This window comes from Mus caroli, unplaced genomic scaffold (genome assembly GCF_978045245.1).
Source record: "Mus caroli unplaced genomic scaffold, Mus_caroli_1 scaffold_3, whole genome shotgun sequence".
NCBI classification, from domain to species: domain Eukaryota; kingdom Metazoa; phylum Chordata; class Mammalia; order Rodentia; family Muridae; genus Mus; species Mus caroli.
Window position 1 is genome coordinate 129667060 of NW_028227258.1, and position 18634 is coordinate 129685693.

An 18634-nucleotide genomic window follows, 5' to 3' on the forward strand; every position below is an offset into this window, starting at 1 on the left:
GATGGCCAGGGATACACAGAGAACCCTGTCTTGAAAATAAACCAAAGGTAGAGGATGTTTGTATTAATTCTGTTTAGGGAATCCTACTGGCTCAGTGCTTATCAGCTGCACACCTACCATGGAAGACTTCTCAAACTGTACTCCTGACAGTGGTGAGCCAGGCATCTCACGCTTTCTGTGATTGGGCAAAGGTATATACAGTGTATATACAATAGTACTACAGCGCAATAACAGGACCTCGTCTGAGAGCTTACACGACTACCATGAAAATGGCTGAAGGGAGTGGAAAACAGTCACTAACTGAGATAAACGCTGTATTTACCAACTAATAGGCAGATAGGTTTATTTTCATCTTGCAAGCTTGCATACTTATAAAAATGTTTTGTAAAAAGTTTAAGATCATACAAAGTTTATAAATACTGTAAACATACACAGTTAATCATCAAGTATGTGTGTGGCAACCAATCAGTAACCGTCATGATTAGTCTGTGATGCACGAGCCTACCAGCTGCAGGCGCACTCTGGTCTGGTAAAAGAGCTAGTGTGTGCATTTCAACACCCGTATCTTCTGAACTTGCTCAGCTGGCTCTGCATTCTTATCAAGGAGGAAAGCATCCTCCACTACAGACACTGGCTCGCCGCAGACTTCAGAGTGCACTGGGACACACTTGAAGCTTGCTGCAGACCCCAAACTTGATTCATACCTTGTTCAGAATCTATACTTCTTACAAGTTTAAAAATAATGTTGACAATCCAGGGAGCAAACCCAGAGAACCAAGCTGTAGCTGGCTAATTATGTGCTCCAAGTAACTGTGTAGCCTAGGTTAGCAGACCTCAATTCCAGACACTACTTTTCATGTACTATTCACCCAGTCCCACTTGGCTGCCTGTACCATTTGGGGGATTAAAAATCAGCAATAACAGCAAAAGGTAGTCACATGGATTTAAATTTGAATACTGCAACCCAGCACCCAATCTACATAAAAATTAAGTGGTTTTAGAAACTTCTCTACGGTCTAAGTAATGATATATATAACATTGTAATAGTCTTCAAGTATTTTAAAAATAAGAGGTGCATCTAGGGCTGGGTATGCCTTTAATCCCAGCACTCGGGAGGCAGAGGCAGGCAGATTTCTGAGTTCAAGGCCAGCCTGGTCTACAAAGTGAGTTCCAGGACAGCCAGGGCTACACAGAGAAACCCTGTCTCAAAACTAATCAACCAAACAGACAGACAAAAAAATTGGTGTGCCTATTGTGAAGACAGGCCTTTAGGAAAGAAATACTGGGAGTTTGCTGGATCTCTTTGCCCCTCTCCTCAATGTTAAGGAAATACTCCTCTGCTCCTGCCTGAAGTGCTGACCTTTGACACTGCAGTGGGTCACCCCTGGGGTGGCACTGCTGACTAATTTTCATTGTCAGGTGGAGAATAATCCTGTCTGCTATTTACAAGTATTTCCATACCACTGTAAATTAAACATCAATACCTGAACCATAAACATGCCACTAACCCAGAGTGGTAATTTGTAATGGAGCCCAAGAAATTCATGTAATTCAAATCAAAGCTTCCAGTGGAGACACGCCCGGACACGCCCAGGGACTCAGTGAATGTCCTGCTGAGAACCCGTTGCCACAGTCACTGCACCACACTCCACTCCACACACTTTCCCATTTCACCCCTTCAGACCATCCACTTCACACTTAAGCAGAAAAGCTCTCCTTGCTGGACTCAAGGCTGAAAATGTGTCTAAAGAGAGAGAGCAGGAAAGCAGACCCAGATACTTCATGCGTGGCTACAATGACAGGCCTCGTTACTATTTCACATCAGCTTTAATGGGAATAAAGGAAAGTAAAAACTGTTTAGTAGTGGTTACATCCTTGCTGTGAGGACAGAGTGATTGCAGGACCCCCCAGGAGCAGCCCACACCCCTGGTTTGAGCAAATCGGCTTATAAACAAGTTCACTATTCCCATTAAAGAAGCATCAAGAACTAGCACTGAGAAAGGATGAAAAGGTCTCTAACTCCTGGATGCCAGGAAGCAGCTTCTGAGAGCCGCAGACAGCCAGCTGGTGAGGAGCTGCAGGACCCACCCTCAGGGGCCGCACAGCCGGTTCCACTGTTTCTAAAGGAATTCATCATTTAACCTTAACAATTCAGTCTTTACTCCAAACTAATGCTAAGACAAGGTGAATCACAACACTTCCAAAGGTGCAACCCCTGAGACAGGTCATTACCACAATCTCCGCAAGGCATCGATACTAAGAGTGAGTAATTTGTACTGAGGTCATTTCATAAAGTAACATTTCCCATCTTCCAAGTCCGCTTCCGCCTACAGTGCCTCTGTCGTTAGGATTCTCCACTGCTCGGGTGTAGAAACTGCTTCGAAAAATTCTCCAGCTCACTTTCAAGTTGAACAGCTTTATTTCTAATTAAAAGACAATGAACAAACATCAACTCGATTATCCTAACAGTCTACAAGAAAAGTACGTTCTACCCAAATTTAGAAACAGCCCCTAAGCAGCTGCGGCCCCTTGATGAAACTCACGCATGGCTGGCCAGTTGTGCTCACAGTGAACATGGCCTCAAGGTCAGAAGCCATGGGCTTCAAACAGCAAACAGCCTAGCACATGGCTTATACGGAGTCACCCCTCGGGTCACAAGCATAACTATCTTGGAAACTGCCTTTAAGTACTGTGTAAAGTACGAAGTTCTTTGCTACGTGCAAAGCTGGTAAAGGATCACATTAGAATCGTACTTGATGAAATCAAATTGCCTATGAGAGGAAGCCCTGACTCAACTGCCAGCCACCTATCTATGCAGCATATTTTCATTCCATTCTAGGGCATGCACTCACAGAGAATGAAATCTATGTGGAGAGAAGAAAGGGCTTTTGGTTTGGTTTTGTTGTTTGGCTGTCTCTGAACATGTGACTAAGGTCACAGAAGTGAAGTGTACATAAGCCAGGAATGCCCTTGACTCTGCAGCAAGCAACCCTCCTGAAACATGGGCAGAAGGGCTGAGCCCAAGCTGGTAATGAGGATTCCAAACAGTCAGGCCATGGTGCCCTACAACAGCTTCTAAGATGAGTGCAGACACCATTCTGATTACACTGTGCACTATACACACAATACAGAGCGCACTTCCATACTCGGCGCTCACAGCCTGCTCCACACCTGGGCTCTGCTGCAGCCCACTGTTCCTAGGTTGGAAACCTGCTTGGCGTGTGAATGCTATATGCAGCTTTAACCGTGGAACCGATGAAGCCCACAGGTGAGTGCTGAGCTCACCGCACACTCGGGAAGGATCTATCATTGACATGAGTAGCATGTAGGCACAAACAGCTTCATTTCGCTAATTACATATGCCCCAAAATTCAGGACACGAGGCAACCTGCACACTGCCAAAGCTGCTCTATTGTGTAGAGCTACATGCAATGCATACCCTGAGTTGGCAGTGCTGCTCACATGGTGTTTAACAATATACCATGACACAAGGCAAGCAGTTCATGGTTAAGAACTTGAAGTAAGTACTGCCAACTTAGGCCCGACAGTGACACCATCACCCACCCGTATCCTAGAGGATCCATAATACATCACAACAGAGCAGAATTCTTTTTATCAGGACAGCTGCACTTTCACTGTTTCAAATGCAAGTGGCCTCAGGCCAGGAAAGAACAGGTTAGTTTTGGGTTTTCTCTGAGTCAGGTCTTGGGGTCTAGGATGACCTCGAGCTCGATATGTCCTTGAGGATGACTTTGAACCTGCTCCTTCTAGATACCTCATTAGCATAGAGAACTCTGTGTTCTGTGCTACGTGACCAGTGGTCATGCTCTTTATGTGGGAGCTGTGGTCAGGTGTTCCAGGCAGGAATCTGGTCCAGAGTAGGTGAAACACTACTGTCCTCAGGTGGGTGCCAGGGTTTCTGACTCCACTGACCTTACCAAGCTTCCTGGCATGATCCACGCCCCTCAGCCCTGAACTTGCTATGTACCTGAGGAGACTTTGAACCTACTTCTGTCTCCCAGGTGCTGGGCACCCAAGTGTAGCCACAATGCCCAACTGTCATCTTCTTTTATTGGATATTTTCTTTATTTACATTTCAAATGTTATCCCCTTTCTCAGTTCCGTTCCCTGTCCCCGAAACCCCCATCCCATCCTTCCCCGACCCTGCTTCTATGAGACTCCCAAGTGTCATTTTTAATTACTGAACCTTTGTTCTCTCCTAGCCTAACAGCAAGTAAAGTCCTGTACGTCCCATTTAATTAAGACGAGCTCTCCTGCTGCAACTGGCTTTCACCGGAATCCCAAAGCAGAGAGGGTTAAACATGGACAGTCATTTTCTTTTTAAAAAACACTTCTTTTTCCTTTCTGAGTGTTTTGCCTATGTGTGTATACATGTACCACTCGCATGCCTTGTGCTGACTAAAGCCAGAAGAGGGCACAGTATCTCTTGAAAGTGGGATTACAGGTGGCTGCTGGGTGCCCTTTGCTGTAGAGAGGTTTTTCAGTTTTATACGTTCCATGTGGATGATGGAACCCACCAAACCCCAAGTAGGGTCCTCTACAAAAGTAGCAAGTGCTCTTAAATGATTAGAGATCTTTCCAGTCGCAAACATGGAAATTCTTAATTTAAAGCAACACAGGAAGTTAATTTAAAAGTTATATTTACAAAGTCATTAATGACTTCATATAACTACATTTTGAATGTGAGACAAAACTAGATATTCATGTTATTGATGGTGAAAAAGTTTGCCTTAAGCCAGGCAGTGGTGGCATCTTTAGTCCCAGCAGTTGGGAAGCAGAGGCAAGCAAATCTCTTAGTGTGAGGCTAGCCTGGTCTACAGAGAGAGTTCCAGGATAGCCAGGACTGCACAGAGAAACCCTGTCTCAAAAACAACAACAAATGTAACCTCCCCTCCCAGCCCGAAACCTGTTTGCTCAGGTTTCAGTGTTAGAGAGCATGGGGCGGAGCTTGCCTCCCTATCGTCCTGCCGCTCCCACTGCCGCTGCCGCTGCCGCTGCCTGCCAACTAGCTGTTCCGGACCTATCAGGGGTTCACCTGCAACCTTACTCCAAGATGATTTGGCGGAATCGGGCCCCTTCCCCTCCGTCATAACTCGGTGCATGAATTAGTAAAATGGAGCTTTGATCAGAATTTTGTCTTAGCTTCATCTTTCTCTCGTCCGCCTAGCTCCCTCTTCTCCTCCAGATTCCAAGACGCCTTTCCAGAACAGAACCAGACATGTGAGCCGCTGGCCGGGCACAACAAACAAAAACCAACAAAAGGTTTACCTTAAGAGCTTTGAGTTGTTCTGTATTTTCTCCAGTTGGTCTATCTCTTTGGATAATCTTGCAATTTCCTCTTCCAGATGTTTCTGAGTAACATCAACTTGTTGGCACAGTCGAGCAAAAGTAGTGGCCATTTCTCTAAAAGAAAAAAAGTGAATGTTTCCGAAAACGATCACATATTAAAGAGGAAAAACTTTGTTTTTTTGTTTTTTGAGACAGGACTTCTCTGTGTAGCCCTGGCTGACCTGGATGGAACTTGGACCAGGCTGGCCTCAAGCTCAGAGATCTGCCCAACCTCTGGAGTGCTGGGATTAAAGGCACGGGCCACTATGCTCCTCAGCTAAAGAGGAAATCTTTCATAGCTAAGCCACAAGGGCAGCACGGCACTTGTAAACGTTATTGTAACTAAAGACTGCAGCCAGAGGGCTGTGAATACAAACGGGATGTGACCACGCAGAAGGCAGACAGACGTTAAGACTGTTAGAATAAATGAGGCAGCACTACAAGACGGGCATGCAGGAGAGGACTTTCTGAACAGAGCTCCATTAGGTCAGGAATTAAGGCTGACAAATGGAACCTCGTAAAACCGGAAAGCCTCTACACAGCATAGGACATGATCAGCCAAGTGAAGAGACCCCTGGGGTGGGGGTGGGGGCAGAGTTTTTGACAGCTGTGAATCTGACAGAGGACTAATATCCAGAACTTAAAAAGAACTAAAGAAGACAAAGAATCAAAAAAAAAAAAAAATAGGCTTTGGATCTGAACATAGTCCTCAAGAGAAGAAAAAATGGATAAGAAATATCTCAAAAACTATTCTGTATTCTTTCTCTTTTTTTTGGGGGGGGGGGTTGAGACAGGGTTTCTCTGTGTAACCCTGGCTGTCCTGGAACTCACTTTGTAGACCAGGCTGGCCTTGAACTCAGAAATCTGCCTGCCTCTGCCTCCCAAGTGCTGGGATTAAAGGCGTGCGCCACCACGCCCAGCCCTATTGTGTATTCTTAGCAATGAAATGAGAACAAGTTTGAGGCTTCATCTTGTTAAGGCCTAGGTAATGTCACCTGTGTAGCCCACCATTCTGTGCTGTCACTAACAGAAGGAGAGTGTCTCGTGTACTGTTAGTGCTGTTGCTTTGGTGTTCTTGGAAACCAATCAAATCACAGGAGCACTCAGTCAGCACTGCTCTGCACAGTTACCTACAATAGGCTGCCTACACCTGTGTTTGAGCGTTTAGGGTTTCTTGCCTTTGTAAGCTGCCCTGGGATGCACCCCGACATAAGAAAGACCTGCACCAGCATAAGAAGCTATTTGGAATAAGACATCCATTTTGAGTAGAGATCAAGTAAAGTTTAAGTTCCCAAGACTTCCTTGGGAAATAACATTCTGCTTAGCAGAGAGAGATGTGTACATGGGTAACTGAATCCTGGTTCAGACATGAATGTTAGGTAAGTCCCTGCCACAGCTGAATACCCCAACCAATACAGGATAAGTATACACTAACACATGTTCGTCCACAGTGAGAAATGGAACACACAGATAGCCTTCAACTGATGAACAGATAGAAAAATGTAGTACGCACACTACGGATTACTGTTCTGCTGGAAAGAGTGGAAATCACAAACTCTTCAGGTAAATGGACGGAACTAGAAAAGATCACACTGAGGAAGGTAACCATACCCAGAAAGACAAACACCCATTCTCATTCTCTCTCTCTCTCTCTCTCTCTCTCTCTCTCTCTCTCTCTCTCTCTCTCTCTCTGTTAGCTCCCTCTCCCCCCTCTCTCCCCCAATTTTGTTTGTTTGTTTGTTTTGATGCAGGATTTCTCTGTGTAGCCCTGGCTATCTTGGAACTCAACCCTCAAATTCAGAGACCTGTTTGCCTTAGCTGGGACTGATAAAGCTATGTGCTACCACCTCCCAGCTACACGTTATCTTATTTATAGATCCTAGCTCTGGATCCTCCCCCCCACCTCTCCTCTCTCTCTCTCTCTCTCTCTCTCTCTCTCTCTCTCTCTCTCTCTCTCTCTCTCTCTCTCCACACACACACACACACATACACACACACACACACACGCCGAGTTTAAATGAAGTTTCAGCACTTTGGGTGGTAATACTCCCCACAAGAGTCAGAGTATCTAGCAAAAATCTCAGTGCCATGCATGGAAAACCTCCCTGCTGTGGATTTGCTTTAATGCCTGCCTTATGGGTTCCCAAAACTGCACAAGAATTCAGCATGTGAGGTGCTGAATCCCTGCCCCCAGCTGGTTCTGACTGGTAAATAAACTTGCTGGTGTTCAATGGCTGGGCAGGGAGACAGAGGCGGGACTTTAGATTTCCTGGGCAAGGGAACTCAGGGAAGAAGATGGATTTAGAACCTCCATGCCAGCAAAGTAAAAAGGTCAGGCCTGAGAAGTTCAGGACAGAGAGACAGCTAACACGTAAGAGTTGGGGATTGTGGCCCAGGAGGGCTGCAGGCTGGGTCAGCCAGGATGGAATATAGGTTTTACTAAGTAATCATTCAGGAACGTGAGCTAGGAGAGTGTGCTAGTGAAGGTTTGGGAGTGGCCCCACCATTGAGCTGCTTAAAATATTAAAAATAAGTCTGTGTATATATGCCTTTCATTCAAAAACTCACAACACTGGAGTGATCGCAGGGAATTCACGCTGCCACTGGGTGAGGAGAACGGATTAATATATTACAGCAACACCGCCCCTTGAGTTGCTAGGTAGGGAATATAAGAGAGTTCTCAACACTACATAGGCTACTACGCTGGTTGCTTCCCAGAACTTGAAGGTAAAACCATATTGCTGAAGACAGCACACATCAGACATAAGACCTGGTGAAACTGTCTAGAACTGACATGCAAGAAGCACAAGCTCTAATGGTATCCAAAGGAGTCATGCGCGCTGCCTACGGAGAGAGGCAGTCAGCAGTCCTGGCTGGTTTTAAAGCCTAAGGGCCACAACAATGACCTCAATGGTGCAACAGCAGCACTTCTTGTTTTGACCTTGTGTCTCAAACAGTTTTACTAGTTAATTCCTGTCTCCTGTCTAAATAATTCCATAAACTACACGACTAAAAGTGACTGGTTTCAGAGCTAAGTTACTGATGACATCACTCCTGAAACACCCAATCATCCAGATTCTAATCTCTGCATATCGAAGGCCCTGTGCAGGAAGTCAAATCTCTTGAATCCACACTGTCCACACTAGAATTTCTTTCTTCATATTCTTGAACACACTTCGTATGCCAGCCGCTCCCATAAAGCCTTTACTAAGGGCTGCTCTCTTTGGGCATTACCTGCTGGGGTGCCGTCTGCCCCCACTTTCCCTTCCCCTATGTGGAATCTGCTTTGTCCTCTTTAGGCTGAGAGCCTCTGGGGCTGCTTATTTAGATACTGCACCTTGTTTAAAGGGAATTCAATATATTTTTGCAAATATTTAATTGTTACAAAAGCAGAAACTGGAGGTTTGGAGAGATGACTCTGTGGTTAAGAGTATTTGTTGCTGTTGCAGAGGTCCTGGGTTTGGTTCCTGGCACCCACATGGTAGCTCACAGCCATCTGCCCAGCACAGATCCAGGGGATCTGATGTGCTCTTTCAACCTCCAAGGGCACAAGGCACACATGTGCATAGCAATGTCAGAACACAGTCCAAGAATAGAGTCATACGAGGAGAATTCTGAGTTCTTGTGGGACAACTCCAAGGAAACAAGACAAGAGTTTTGTGACTTCAGTTTCTTGTTCTTTCAACTGGCTATTGCTATTTGTTTATATGCCTCAATGGAAAACATGTTTTTCATGAGGGCAGCTTGTTCACCGTGTGTAGCTTGCCCTAGTGATTGTACACTTCACTCATGAGGCTCTTCTTAATCCTCAGAGTACAAAGTGTCAGATGCTCTGATTATTGTTGCCTATTGCCTGAGATGCTAATTCACCTCACTTATTGGCTCCACTCTGCCAGGTCCCACTACTTCTAAAGCAGTAAACAGACACATACATATTCAAACCAATAAGATAAATCTGAAAAACAAAATATTTGTATAGCAGGTATGGGAGCTTTTACCTTTAGTCCTAGAACCCAGGAAGCAGAGGCAGGAAGATCTCTGTGAATTCATGACCAGCCTGGTCTATATAGTGAATTCAAGATCTGCTGGAGCTACACAGTGAGTATTACTCAACAGCTTGGAAAAAAAAAAAAAGAGAGAAGAGAAACTGGGTGAACCTATATCTGTAAGAAAGTTTTCTTGAAATCTAAAGCCTGTTACACACTTAAAGTTTGGGCTATGATAGTAAAAAGCACATTCTATTCATCATAAAACCATCAGGAAAAAGCGGACTCAGGAGGCTGAGGCATAAAGACTGTCATGAGTTAGAGGCCAGCCTGGGCTACAATTAGACCCACCTTAATGAAACAAAACCATCAGGTATCTGTGCACACTGAGCCCCCAGTCTTCATGATGAAGGACTCACAAGGACCCTAAAAGGGTCAGAACTTAGGTCTGTGGAAGAACTATCTGTTAAAGCCCTTGTGCCTTCTATAGGGCTCCAACACACCAAATTCCAAATGTTCAAACTTAATCTGCCAGGGAACAAGAGGACAGATGAGAAGCAGAAGCAGGGGGCTCTTTCTGTGTGGTGGCTTCACCCCGTGCTGTGTCAGATGACGCCCACTTACTGCTGTACTTGGTGGCTGCAGTTTGCACTGGTGAAGCTCACAATCATCTGCAGCTTCTCGGTTGCATAGTTTACAAACTGCTGCTTAAACGCTCTCTCTTTCGCACGGGTCGTCCACGTCAGCCTCTCATAAAGGTACAACGCTCCGTACATACTTAAGGTGACAGAGATCAGTTTCCAGCCCACTGTTTTCCAAATCTGAAAGATAAGAGTCACGGCTCACCATGAGGAGGAAACACACTGTGAGGGTACAACCGTGAAGGCACTGTGACTCCTGGCTCATATTCTAGAAATCTATGTACCTTCCTAATAAAGCAATCTTGTGGGAAAAATTGTAAACATCAGGATGGGCTTTCACAGCTTGCCACATGGACAGGCTGAAGCAAGCTCCCTCTTGCTCTCTATAAAGATCTTGTTTTCATGTTCCCGTGTCTAAGCCTTCTGCCTGCATCCGTGCATGTGTGTAGGAACTGAGTAGTGACTGTGGAGGCCAAGAGAGCGTCAGAACCTTGGGGACTAGAATTACAAATCCATGAGCTGCTACGTGGGTTCTGGGAACCAAACAGGGTCCCCTGGGAGACCATCCAGTGTCCCTAACCATCTCTCCAGCCCCAACTTGATACTAGTTCAAAAATAAAAAGGGAATTAGTTTGAATGTTTCAAACATTAAGAGTACAAACTTGCTGTACACAAACAAAATACTCAACATGACTTACTAGTAATCTTTAGTATTTAAGACATCTCTCATTGGTATTCCGAAGCAGCTACATAGGACATCTTGTTTTGTGACAAGGATCAAATTCAGCCTCACAAAAGAAAGGCAAGCATCCTACCAACTTGGATCCTAACACTATCCTTCACTGGATCGTTCTTGTCTTGCCAATACATAAATGTCACTTATTTATGTGCTATGGTGAGAAAATAGGTATTTTTCTTAAAAGCCAGATAAGCTAAAGCTAGGAATATAATTCAGCGTTACAGTGAATTACTTGACATGTGTAAAACTCTAGGTACTGCCCCAAGGAAAAAACAAGCAGCAAACAAAAACCAATTGGATGTCGGCGTAGGACTTTCATCCTAGAATTACAGGTTGAGGTATGGGTCAGAAGGTAGGGGTGTGTGGGTGTGGGTGTGTGTGTAGATGAAGTTACAGCTATAAAATTTTAGCCACTACTTTAACCCACACATTTTCAGATGCTCAATAGATCCTGAAAACATTATCTAAACTTTATTAAAAGTGCTGTTTCTTACCACGCCCCCAACAACGATGATGCCCATGGAGGTTCTAGACGTGAGGGATGCCAATCCTGTGATCAGGGTGATCATGAGCTCCTCCTGGGATGCATTATCCGGTGCTGCTGGGTTAGAAGGAGCAGTAGGAGTTGAAGCTAAAGATCTAGGGACCTAATGGATTTAGGAGAAAAAGACAAAATAGTTAAATTTATAAAGCTGTTTGTTTTTTAAAACTAAAACAAACTATGGGGGGTGGAAATTCCAAATAATGAACATAACACAAATAAAAGAAGAAAATAGCCGGGTGTGGTGGCGCACGCCTTTAATCCCAGCACTTGGGAGGCAGAGGCAGGTAGATTTCTGAGTTTGAGGCCAGCCTGGTCCACAGAGTGAGTTCCAGGACAGCCAGGGCTATACAGAGAAACCCTGTCTCGAAAAAAAAAAAGAAGAAGAAAATAAAAATACATTGGAAGTTCCTTTGGGGGAGTAGGGTGGCAGGATGAGAGAGGGGTAACTATGTTACCCAGGCTAGCCTGGAACTCACACTCAAAGTAGTCCAGCCTCAGCTGTCAGACGGCTGAGATTGCATACGTACACCTTCACAAGAATTGTTTGCTATAATGTGGACTAATGAACAACAAATTTAACAGTAAATTAATAGGAATTAAAACCTTTTTTAGACTAACTTTTCTTATGTTTAATTAAGCATGTATGCAGTATACCCCAAGGCTAGAAGTTACAGGCAACTGTGAACTGCCTAATGTGGTGCTCAGAGCTCTGAAAAAGTAGTAAGCACTCTTAACCGCTGGGCTAACTCTCTAGCTAATTCCATCTTGCAGGAATTAAAACTATGCTGATGAGTTAAAGAAATAGCATAACAGTGTACTGTGTGCTCAGCACATATAATGCCTTGGCTTAAATTTTAGCATTAAAACAAGCAAACATTAAATCAAAAGCACAATCATTAAAACAAGCAAAAGCCCAGGTAAGGTAAACTTGAAAATGAAAACCCGAGGCCACAGAGACAGCATAGTAGGGAAAGTACTGTCAGCCGTGCCTGCCATCTGCCTTTGATCCTCAGAACCCATGTGGCAGAAGACCTCCACACTCTTACTGTCATGTCTGATCATCTCCGAAACAGACAAGAAATCAAGATGATAAAACATCTAAAAAGTCAATACCTTTAGCTGGTGGTGTCTCCTGCCTGCAATTCTAGCACTGGAGAGGCTGAGGTAGGAGGATTGCCATAACAAGGCCACTCCGGCCCACACAGGCCAACCTGAATTATCCTAAGACCTTGTCCAAAAAAACTAGTGCCATAACAAACCAACATTTTAAATTTCAAAGCACACCAAAGAAGATTAAAAGATAAGCCACACTCTAGAAAAATATATTTGGAAATTACCTATTTATAAAGTAAGAGAGAGAGAGAGAGAGAGAGAGAGAAGAAGAAGAAGAAGAAGAAGAAGAAGAAGAAGAAGAAGAAGAAGAAGAAGAAGAAGAAGAAGAAGAAGAAGAAGAAGAAAGAGGAGAAGGAGGAGGAAGAGGAGGAGGAGAGGAAGAAGGAAGGGCAGAAGGGACAGAAGAATAAAAGAAAATATACCTCATTTACTGCATGACCTAACATGGCCTGGAGTACCTAAAAAGCTACAATGCACATTCACCAAGGCCATACATGCACACCTATATGACAAAACATGTGCATATTCACAACAGTTTCTAAAGTAGCTTCTATACGGCACTATTCACAATAGCTACTATCACACCAAGGCAGTTGTCCAACAGCAAATCACTGTATTAAGAAAAATGTAGTTTTAGCTGGATGGTGGGGGCACATGCCTTTAACTCCAGCACTCAGGAGGCAGAAACAGGCAGATCTCTGTGAGTTTGAGGTCAGCCTGGTCTACAAATTGAGTCCCAAACAAACAAAAAAACAAGAAAGAAAACTGTTTCCTGTGAAGGTTACACAACAGCCTTTATTGAAGATGTGATGTTGGGTCTCAATAATATTTAGTTTTTAATACAGTGTGTACCCCTCAAAAATAAAGAAATGTAGTTTACATATGCAATGGATTTTTTATACCATAAAGAATGAAGTTATGTCTTTTGAAGAAAAATAGATAAAAGCCAAAGAACCGTATGACATGCAAAATCAGTTTAGAAAGACAGGTACTGGATGCCTTTTCTCATTGGTGGGTCTTGGACACTACAGTGTGTGCTTCACATGGACACTGGGAACATTCAAGTAGAAGCAAAACTGTCTAGGACAAAGGGACCAATGGGAGGGCAGACTGTGAGAGTAGGCTGGGCACTGAGTACTGGGGAAGGCAAGGAAGAGGCCAGGAACCTTTACATGAGTATAAATGGGTAGCTGTATATAAAAAATATCTTAACATTTGCTTAGTGGATCCCACTCAGATCTGAGACACCAGTCACCAGTGTCACTCTAACTGTCCCCATTGACACCAACAGTCTGACTGTTCCTGAAGGGCTACCTGATCATGTCTGCAGGTTTCTTTGGCATCATCTTTCTTGCACAGCCAGCCCCACACTGGGGGCCACATGGTGAAGGAGAACAGAATGTGTTCCAGTACTCAGCCCCCTGGAGTGGAGTGCTACAATACTTGTACTTTGAGGGTAGACATCCTAAGTTGCCTAGGTCCAGATACCTGAGACATCATAGAGAATGTTTAGAAAGCAAATCCAAGTCAAGAAAATTGGTTAGTGCAGACAGAACCCAGGAGTATGAATGGTGACCTGCTATAAATGGGCATGAGCAATCTTTGCAGAAGAACAAAAATGTTCTGTTTTTGCTTTTTTTTTAATAACTGTATTTTGAATTATGTGTATGTATATGGGGGGGATACCATGTGCACATAAGTGCAGGTGCCTACAAAGGCCAGAAGAGGACGTCAGATGCCAGGAAGCTAGTGTTACAGACAGTTGTGAAGTACCCAATGTGGATGCTAGAAACCAAACACTGGCTCTGCGGAAACAGTATGAACTCCAAATCAATCACTGAGCCATTTCTCCAGCCCCAACAGAAATGTTTTATGACTCAGTTATGATAATGACTACTGTTATAATTAGTATTAATATGCATGTATATGTAACTGTGTGAGTGTGGGACATGTACGTGCAGGTACTTATGGAGGGGAGAAGACCTTGCTAGATTCTCTGGAGGGGGTCCTAAGACCCCCAAGGTGGACGCTGAGAAGTGACTCAGGTTCTCTGCAAGAGCAAGAAGTGCCTCTAACTGCTGAATCATCTCTCTGGCGGCTGGGGTGCTTTTGTACTCCATAAATTTCCTCAAAAATTAACAAAATTTAAAGCTTATTCTAATTTATTTTTTAAGAAAATACAAGTTTCCTGGGTCATAAAGATGGCACAGAGGATAAAGGCACTTCCTGTTAAGCCCGATGACCTGAGTTCAAGCCCCAGAAGCCACAGGCAGAAGCAGAAAACTGACTCCTACATGTCCTCTGCCCTTCACGTGGAACCTCCATGCACAGGAGCATGCAGGTGTGTGTTTATGGGCAAACAATACCCAACTCAGAAGCAGCTTTATGAGACAGACATACACAAATAAATAGGCAGATTCAAGTAATCCAGCTTTATAAGAGGAATCTGCATAAACAACCCAAGAGTTCTAACTGGCAGATCAAGGTACGTACTTGAAAGATGGGCTCTGACAGCCCAAGCAGCACCCTCTGTGCATTTGTGGAACCCAGGAATCGATGTACAAGGGAAGACCAGCCCAGGGAAAACCGAAACACAATGTCCTCTTGAAAATCCGAACACAGCTTGTGGCAATTGAGATCATAGCTGAGGTCAAACTTTTTGCAAGGGATTAATGTATGAAGTTTATTCTGTATACCAGCTGGAAGTAATGGCTTCAAGTTTTCTGGAAAAAAAGATTATATTTATTTTTAATGCAATGTATTATGTAATGTCTTGCCTTCCAAGCAATGCACCCAAATTAAAATAACCCTTTATTAGAAAAGTGGGAAGAGAGGGGAAGAGGGAGGAGAGAGGAAGTGGGGGAGGGGCAGGCTACACATGACCCTGGAGATGTGAATATTACCGATGATTTCTTGCTGAGATTGAAGAATGGAGGCATTGACTTCATTGGTACACCGATCAGCCAAATTTCTTCCCATGCCATCTTCTATGTGCTTATTTAATTCCTGTCAACAATGATTATAAATGTGCATGTTATTTTCTCCATAGAAAGTAGGTAGATTTTAATATAGACTGTCCAGATGATCTTTTGGGTGGGTGCTTCACACTAGCTAAGCGCATATGTGACCACTGAGCCCCACCCCAGTCCCTCTCAATGTCACATGTCAGACAGTGTGCACTTATTACCAGAGCATCTGTATACTGACTGCCAAGAATGCACTGAAAGGGCCAAGTTCACTAAACACACCAATAGAGAGCAGAGCAAGAAAGCGGCCTCAAAAGAATGCTCAGCAACTTTAACTTACACTCTTATACACTTTCAGTACACTGGGGGTAGGATGGAACTCAGAACAAAACTCATCAACCAAAACAGAGAGTCGACAAATTTCATCTGTCATTGCACAAGAAACCTGAAAACATTAAAAAACAAAAACAACAAAAACCTCAGAGTTAAACATTAAAGTAATTCATAACCAGCCAGGCTGCAAAACAAGACACCCCCTCAAATAAGCAGACAAGATAAAGATTTTAAAGAATTACCAGTACTCAAAATACAAGGCCAGGGGACATGGATTCAGCTGAGGTGAGAGACAGCACTGTAGTGCTAACACATACTGCAACTGTCAGATATGGCGACAGTGACAGTGCTGTTACCTTGTTTGCCACCTCCTCCGTGACCTCCTTGATCTTCTTCTTAACATCCAGTGTTAAAAGGTTCATCTGGTTTCGGATAAAATCCAGTCTATCGATTTGGTCTTCCCTCTCTTCCATTGAATAAACCCTATTTTATTATGAAAAGCAATTAATACTTGGGGCATGTTAAAGTCCTAAAGCAATTAATTAAGCAAGGTCATTCTTTTATATTTGGAACCATTATTAGCATCACCCCCCCCCCCAGAAATCTTGTATTAAAGTCTGAAAGGACTGCAATTGCATTTAAGTCCTTCAAGTAGATGGCTCAACATAAACAATCTTGACTCTCCAGAATTACCTGCATCCTACGAAACAAACAAGAAACAAAATCGACGACAAACAAACCCCACAAGGCTTCTAACTCTCCACACAACAATTAAAACAGGGACTCACCAACAACTCAGTTGGTAAGCAAGTGGAGCAAACAGAACAGTGGGAAGCCAAGGCTCTCTCTGTTACCTATGCAGTCTACACACGAGTGAGCACAAAAGAGATGGTGTGGCCCACAAAGCCTACCATATCCACTGTCTGACTCCCTGTGGGAGGTCTGTGGACCCCTGCATGACAGGAAAACTAGAACCCCAGAGCTTTTCAAGAAAACTACACAGCACTCACTTTCAGACATTGTTCCTGAATCATATCTTTGTGCACTATTTGGTTCAATGTTGCATGTTATAAAAGGTGAAGTAAGTTGAGTAGACTACACAGGGTGGGAGGTATTCTCAGCAAAAATACAACACTTTCCAAACTTCAATTTTAAGGCCAGTGGTGGAGAGTGTGCAAACAACCAACCAGTTTCAGCAAGGCTTGGTGGGTGCAGCTTGTAATCCCTGTGTTTGGGAGGCTGAGGCATGACAAGTGCCAGAAGTTTTAGGCTAGACTCTATCTCACAAACATTCTTCAGCTTTACCCTATGTTGACTTAACCTTTGATGTTTTCTATACTTCCTTGAATTGATTAAGCCAGCTACAGTTCCATGAGGCCCGACAGCAATTCATTTGTCATACATATCTAATATCTAACAACATTTTGGTCTTTGTTTCCAAGTGTGTCAAGTTTTATACAAAAAAAAAAAGAAAACAGAAAAAAGAAAAAAAGACATGTAGCCTAAAATGGCCAAACACTTCCCACCTCAGCCTCAGCAGGGCTGGATTATAGGCGTGTCCCATGTCAGGAAGGGTGTGATGGTTCAGTGCCTTCACATCCTATTTCCATGTTTACAGAAGGGCTGTAAGTTCTGAATGTAAACGGAGCATCACCTGGTTTGGGATTCTTCACAGGATTCTGCTTGAAGACCATCTTCCTCTGCCACGAAGACACTCTAAAGCTACTCACACTTTAAAGTCATAATTCATACACAGCCATCCAGGGAAGGTCACACCATCTTCCAATGTTCATTAAAAAACACACAAGCAGGCACAAGTAAAACCACAGAACCGGTCTTGGTGCTAGAGTATCCGCTGCAGCACTGCAAGCCTCAGCCCTGAAGACTGACACGACGACAGTAACTGGGGTCATAGTAAAGGGATGCCTACCTCTTCTCTGCTGCTGCCACGTTTACTGAGTCCAGTATGTTTTTCACAGTGTCTAGTATCTGTTTAGCTCTGATAGTGTGCTGTTCAAACTTTGTTTTCACTGCTGACTGCGAGATACACTCCTGCGAGGGGCCCAAGCCATAACACATTACTGCAATTCCATCCCAACACTTTCAGGAATTCAAACACAAAAACTTGCTGATTTAATTTAAACCAAAACCCAAAGGAGAGACAAAACAAATCAAATGATGAAACACAACTTAAAACTACAAAGGAAGAGCTAAGCAGCAAGTTTATAGTTTGTGCATCTTCACACAGTAATGTGCAGTGGGGTGACTACACAACAAATAATAAATAAATTTATAAACAAACAAACAAATGGCACTCTTGTCAGGGTCATAGAATTACCCATCTGATTTCTAGTCTGCTCATCTTGTTTTAACTGTTTGCTTGCAATATATAATCAAATAAAATCTGAGTTTTAGAATTCTCTGATATTTTACAATTCTTTTTAAGTGACTTAAATAACATGACAAATATCTAAGGTTACTGAACAGAGTACCTAAGGACTACTACATGAGCAGTTCAAATTATTGTTAACCACTTAAGTATTTTAAAATATAGACAGAGAGAAGAACCACATGCAGCTGTCTCAGAGACCATGCGACTGTAGCCCAGTGCACAGGCCTGAAGGACACTCAGCATGACTGTCTCACCTTCAATGTAGCTGCTGTAATTAAATCAGTCAGTGTCTGCTGACAGGAGGACCCTCGCTACCTTCTTCTTCTAGTCTGTTTTGTTCTAGGGTGTGTGTTGTGTGTGTGTGTATTGGTGTTTTGAAGATTGTTTCACTGTGTAGCCCATGTTGGCCTCCAACTCACAGCAATCCTCCTGCCTTGGCTTCCCAAGTGCTATGATTATAGGCAAGAATCACTATTTCTGGGTCTTTGTGTGTGTTTTTTTAAATACAGATTTTTATATATTCTAGGCTCCTATAACTCTGTAACTCAGGCTTGCCCTAAAATTAAATGTC

The 18634-nt window shown here is 43.6% G+C and overlaps 1 protein-coding gene across 3 annotated transcripts in view; it reads right to left on the reverse strand.

Moving 5' to 3' along the window:
- Positions 1-317: 317 nt before the first annotated feature.
- The window catches only part of Mfn1 (mitofusin 1), a 49849-nt gene continuing 31532 nt past the window's right edge, over positions 318-18634 (reverse strand). For 2 of the 3 annotated variants that reach the window (XM_085835970.1, XM_085835971.1), the window contains exons 10-18: positions 17602-17723; positions 16028-16154; positions 15679-15783; positions 15276-15378; positions 14866-15095; positions 11210-11362; positions 9960-10156; positions 5290-5424; positions 318-2423 (exon numbers count right to left, since the gene is read on the reverse strand). In XM_085835970.1, coding sequence (XP_085692096.1) covers positions 2345-2423; positions 5290-5424; positions 9960-10156; positions 11210-11362; positions 14866-15095; positions 15276-15378; positions 15679-15783; positions 16028-16154; positions 17602-17723 — 1251 coding nt within the window. In that variant the 3' untranslated portion in view covers positions 318-2344. The remainder of the gene's footprint in view (positions 2424-5289; positions 5425-9959; positions 10157-11209; positions 11363-14865; positions 15096-15275; positions 15379-15678; positions 15784-16027; positions 16155-17601; positions 17724-18634) is intronic. The other variant, XM_085835972.1, reaches the window with a different exon arrangement.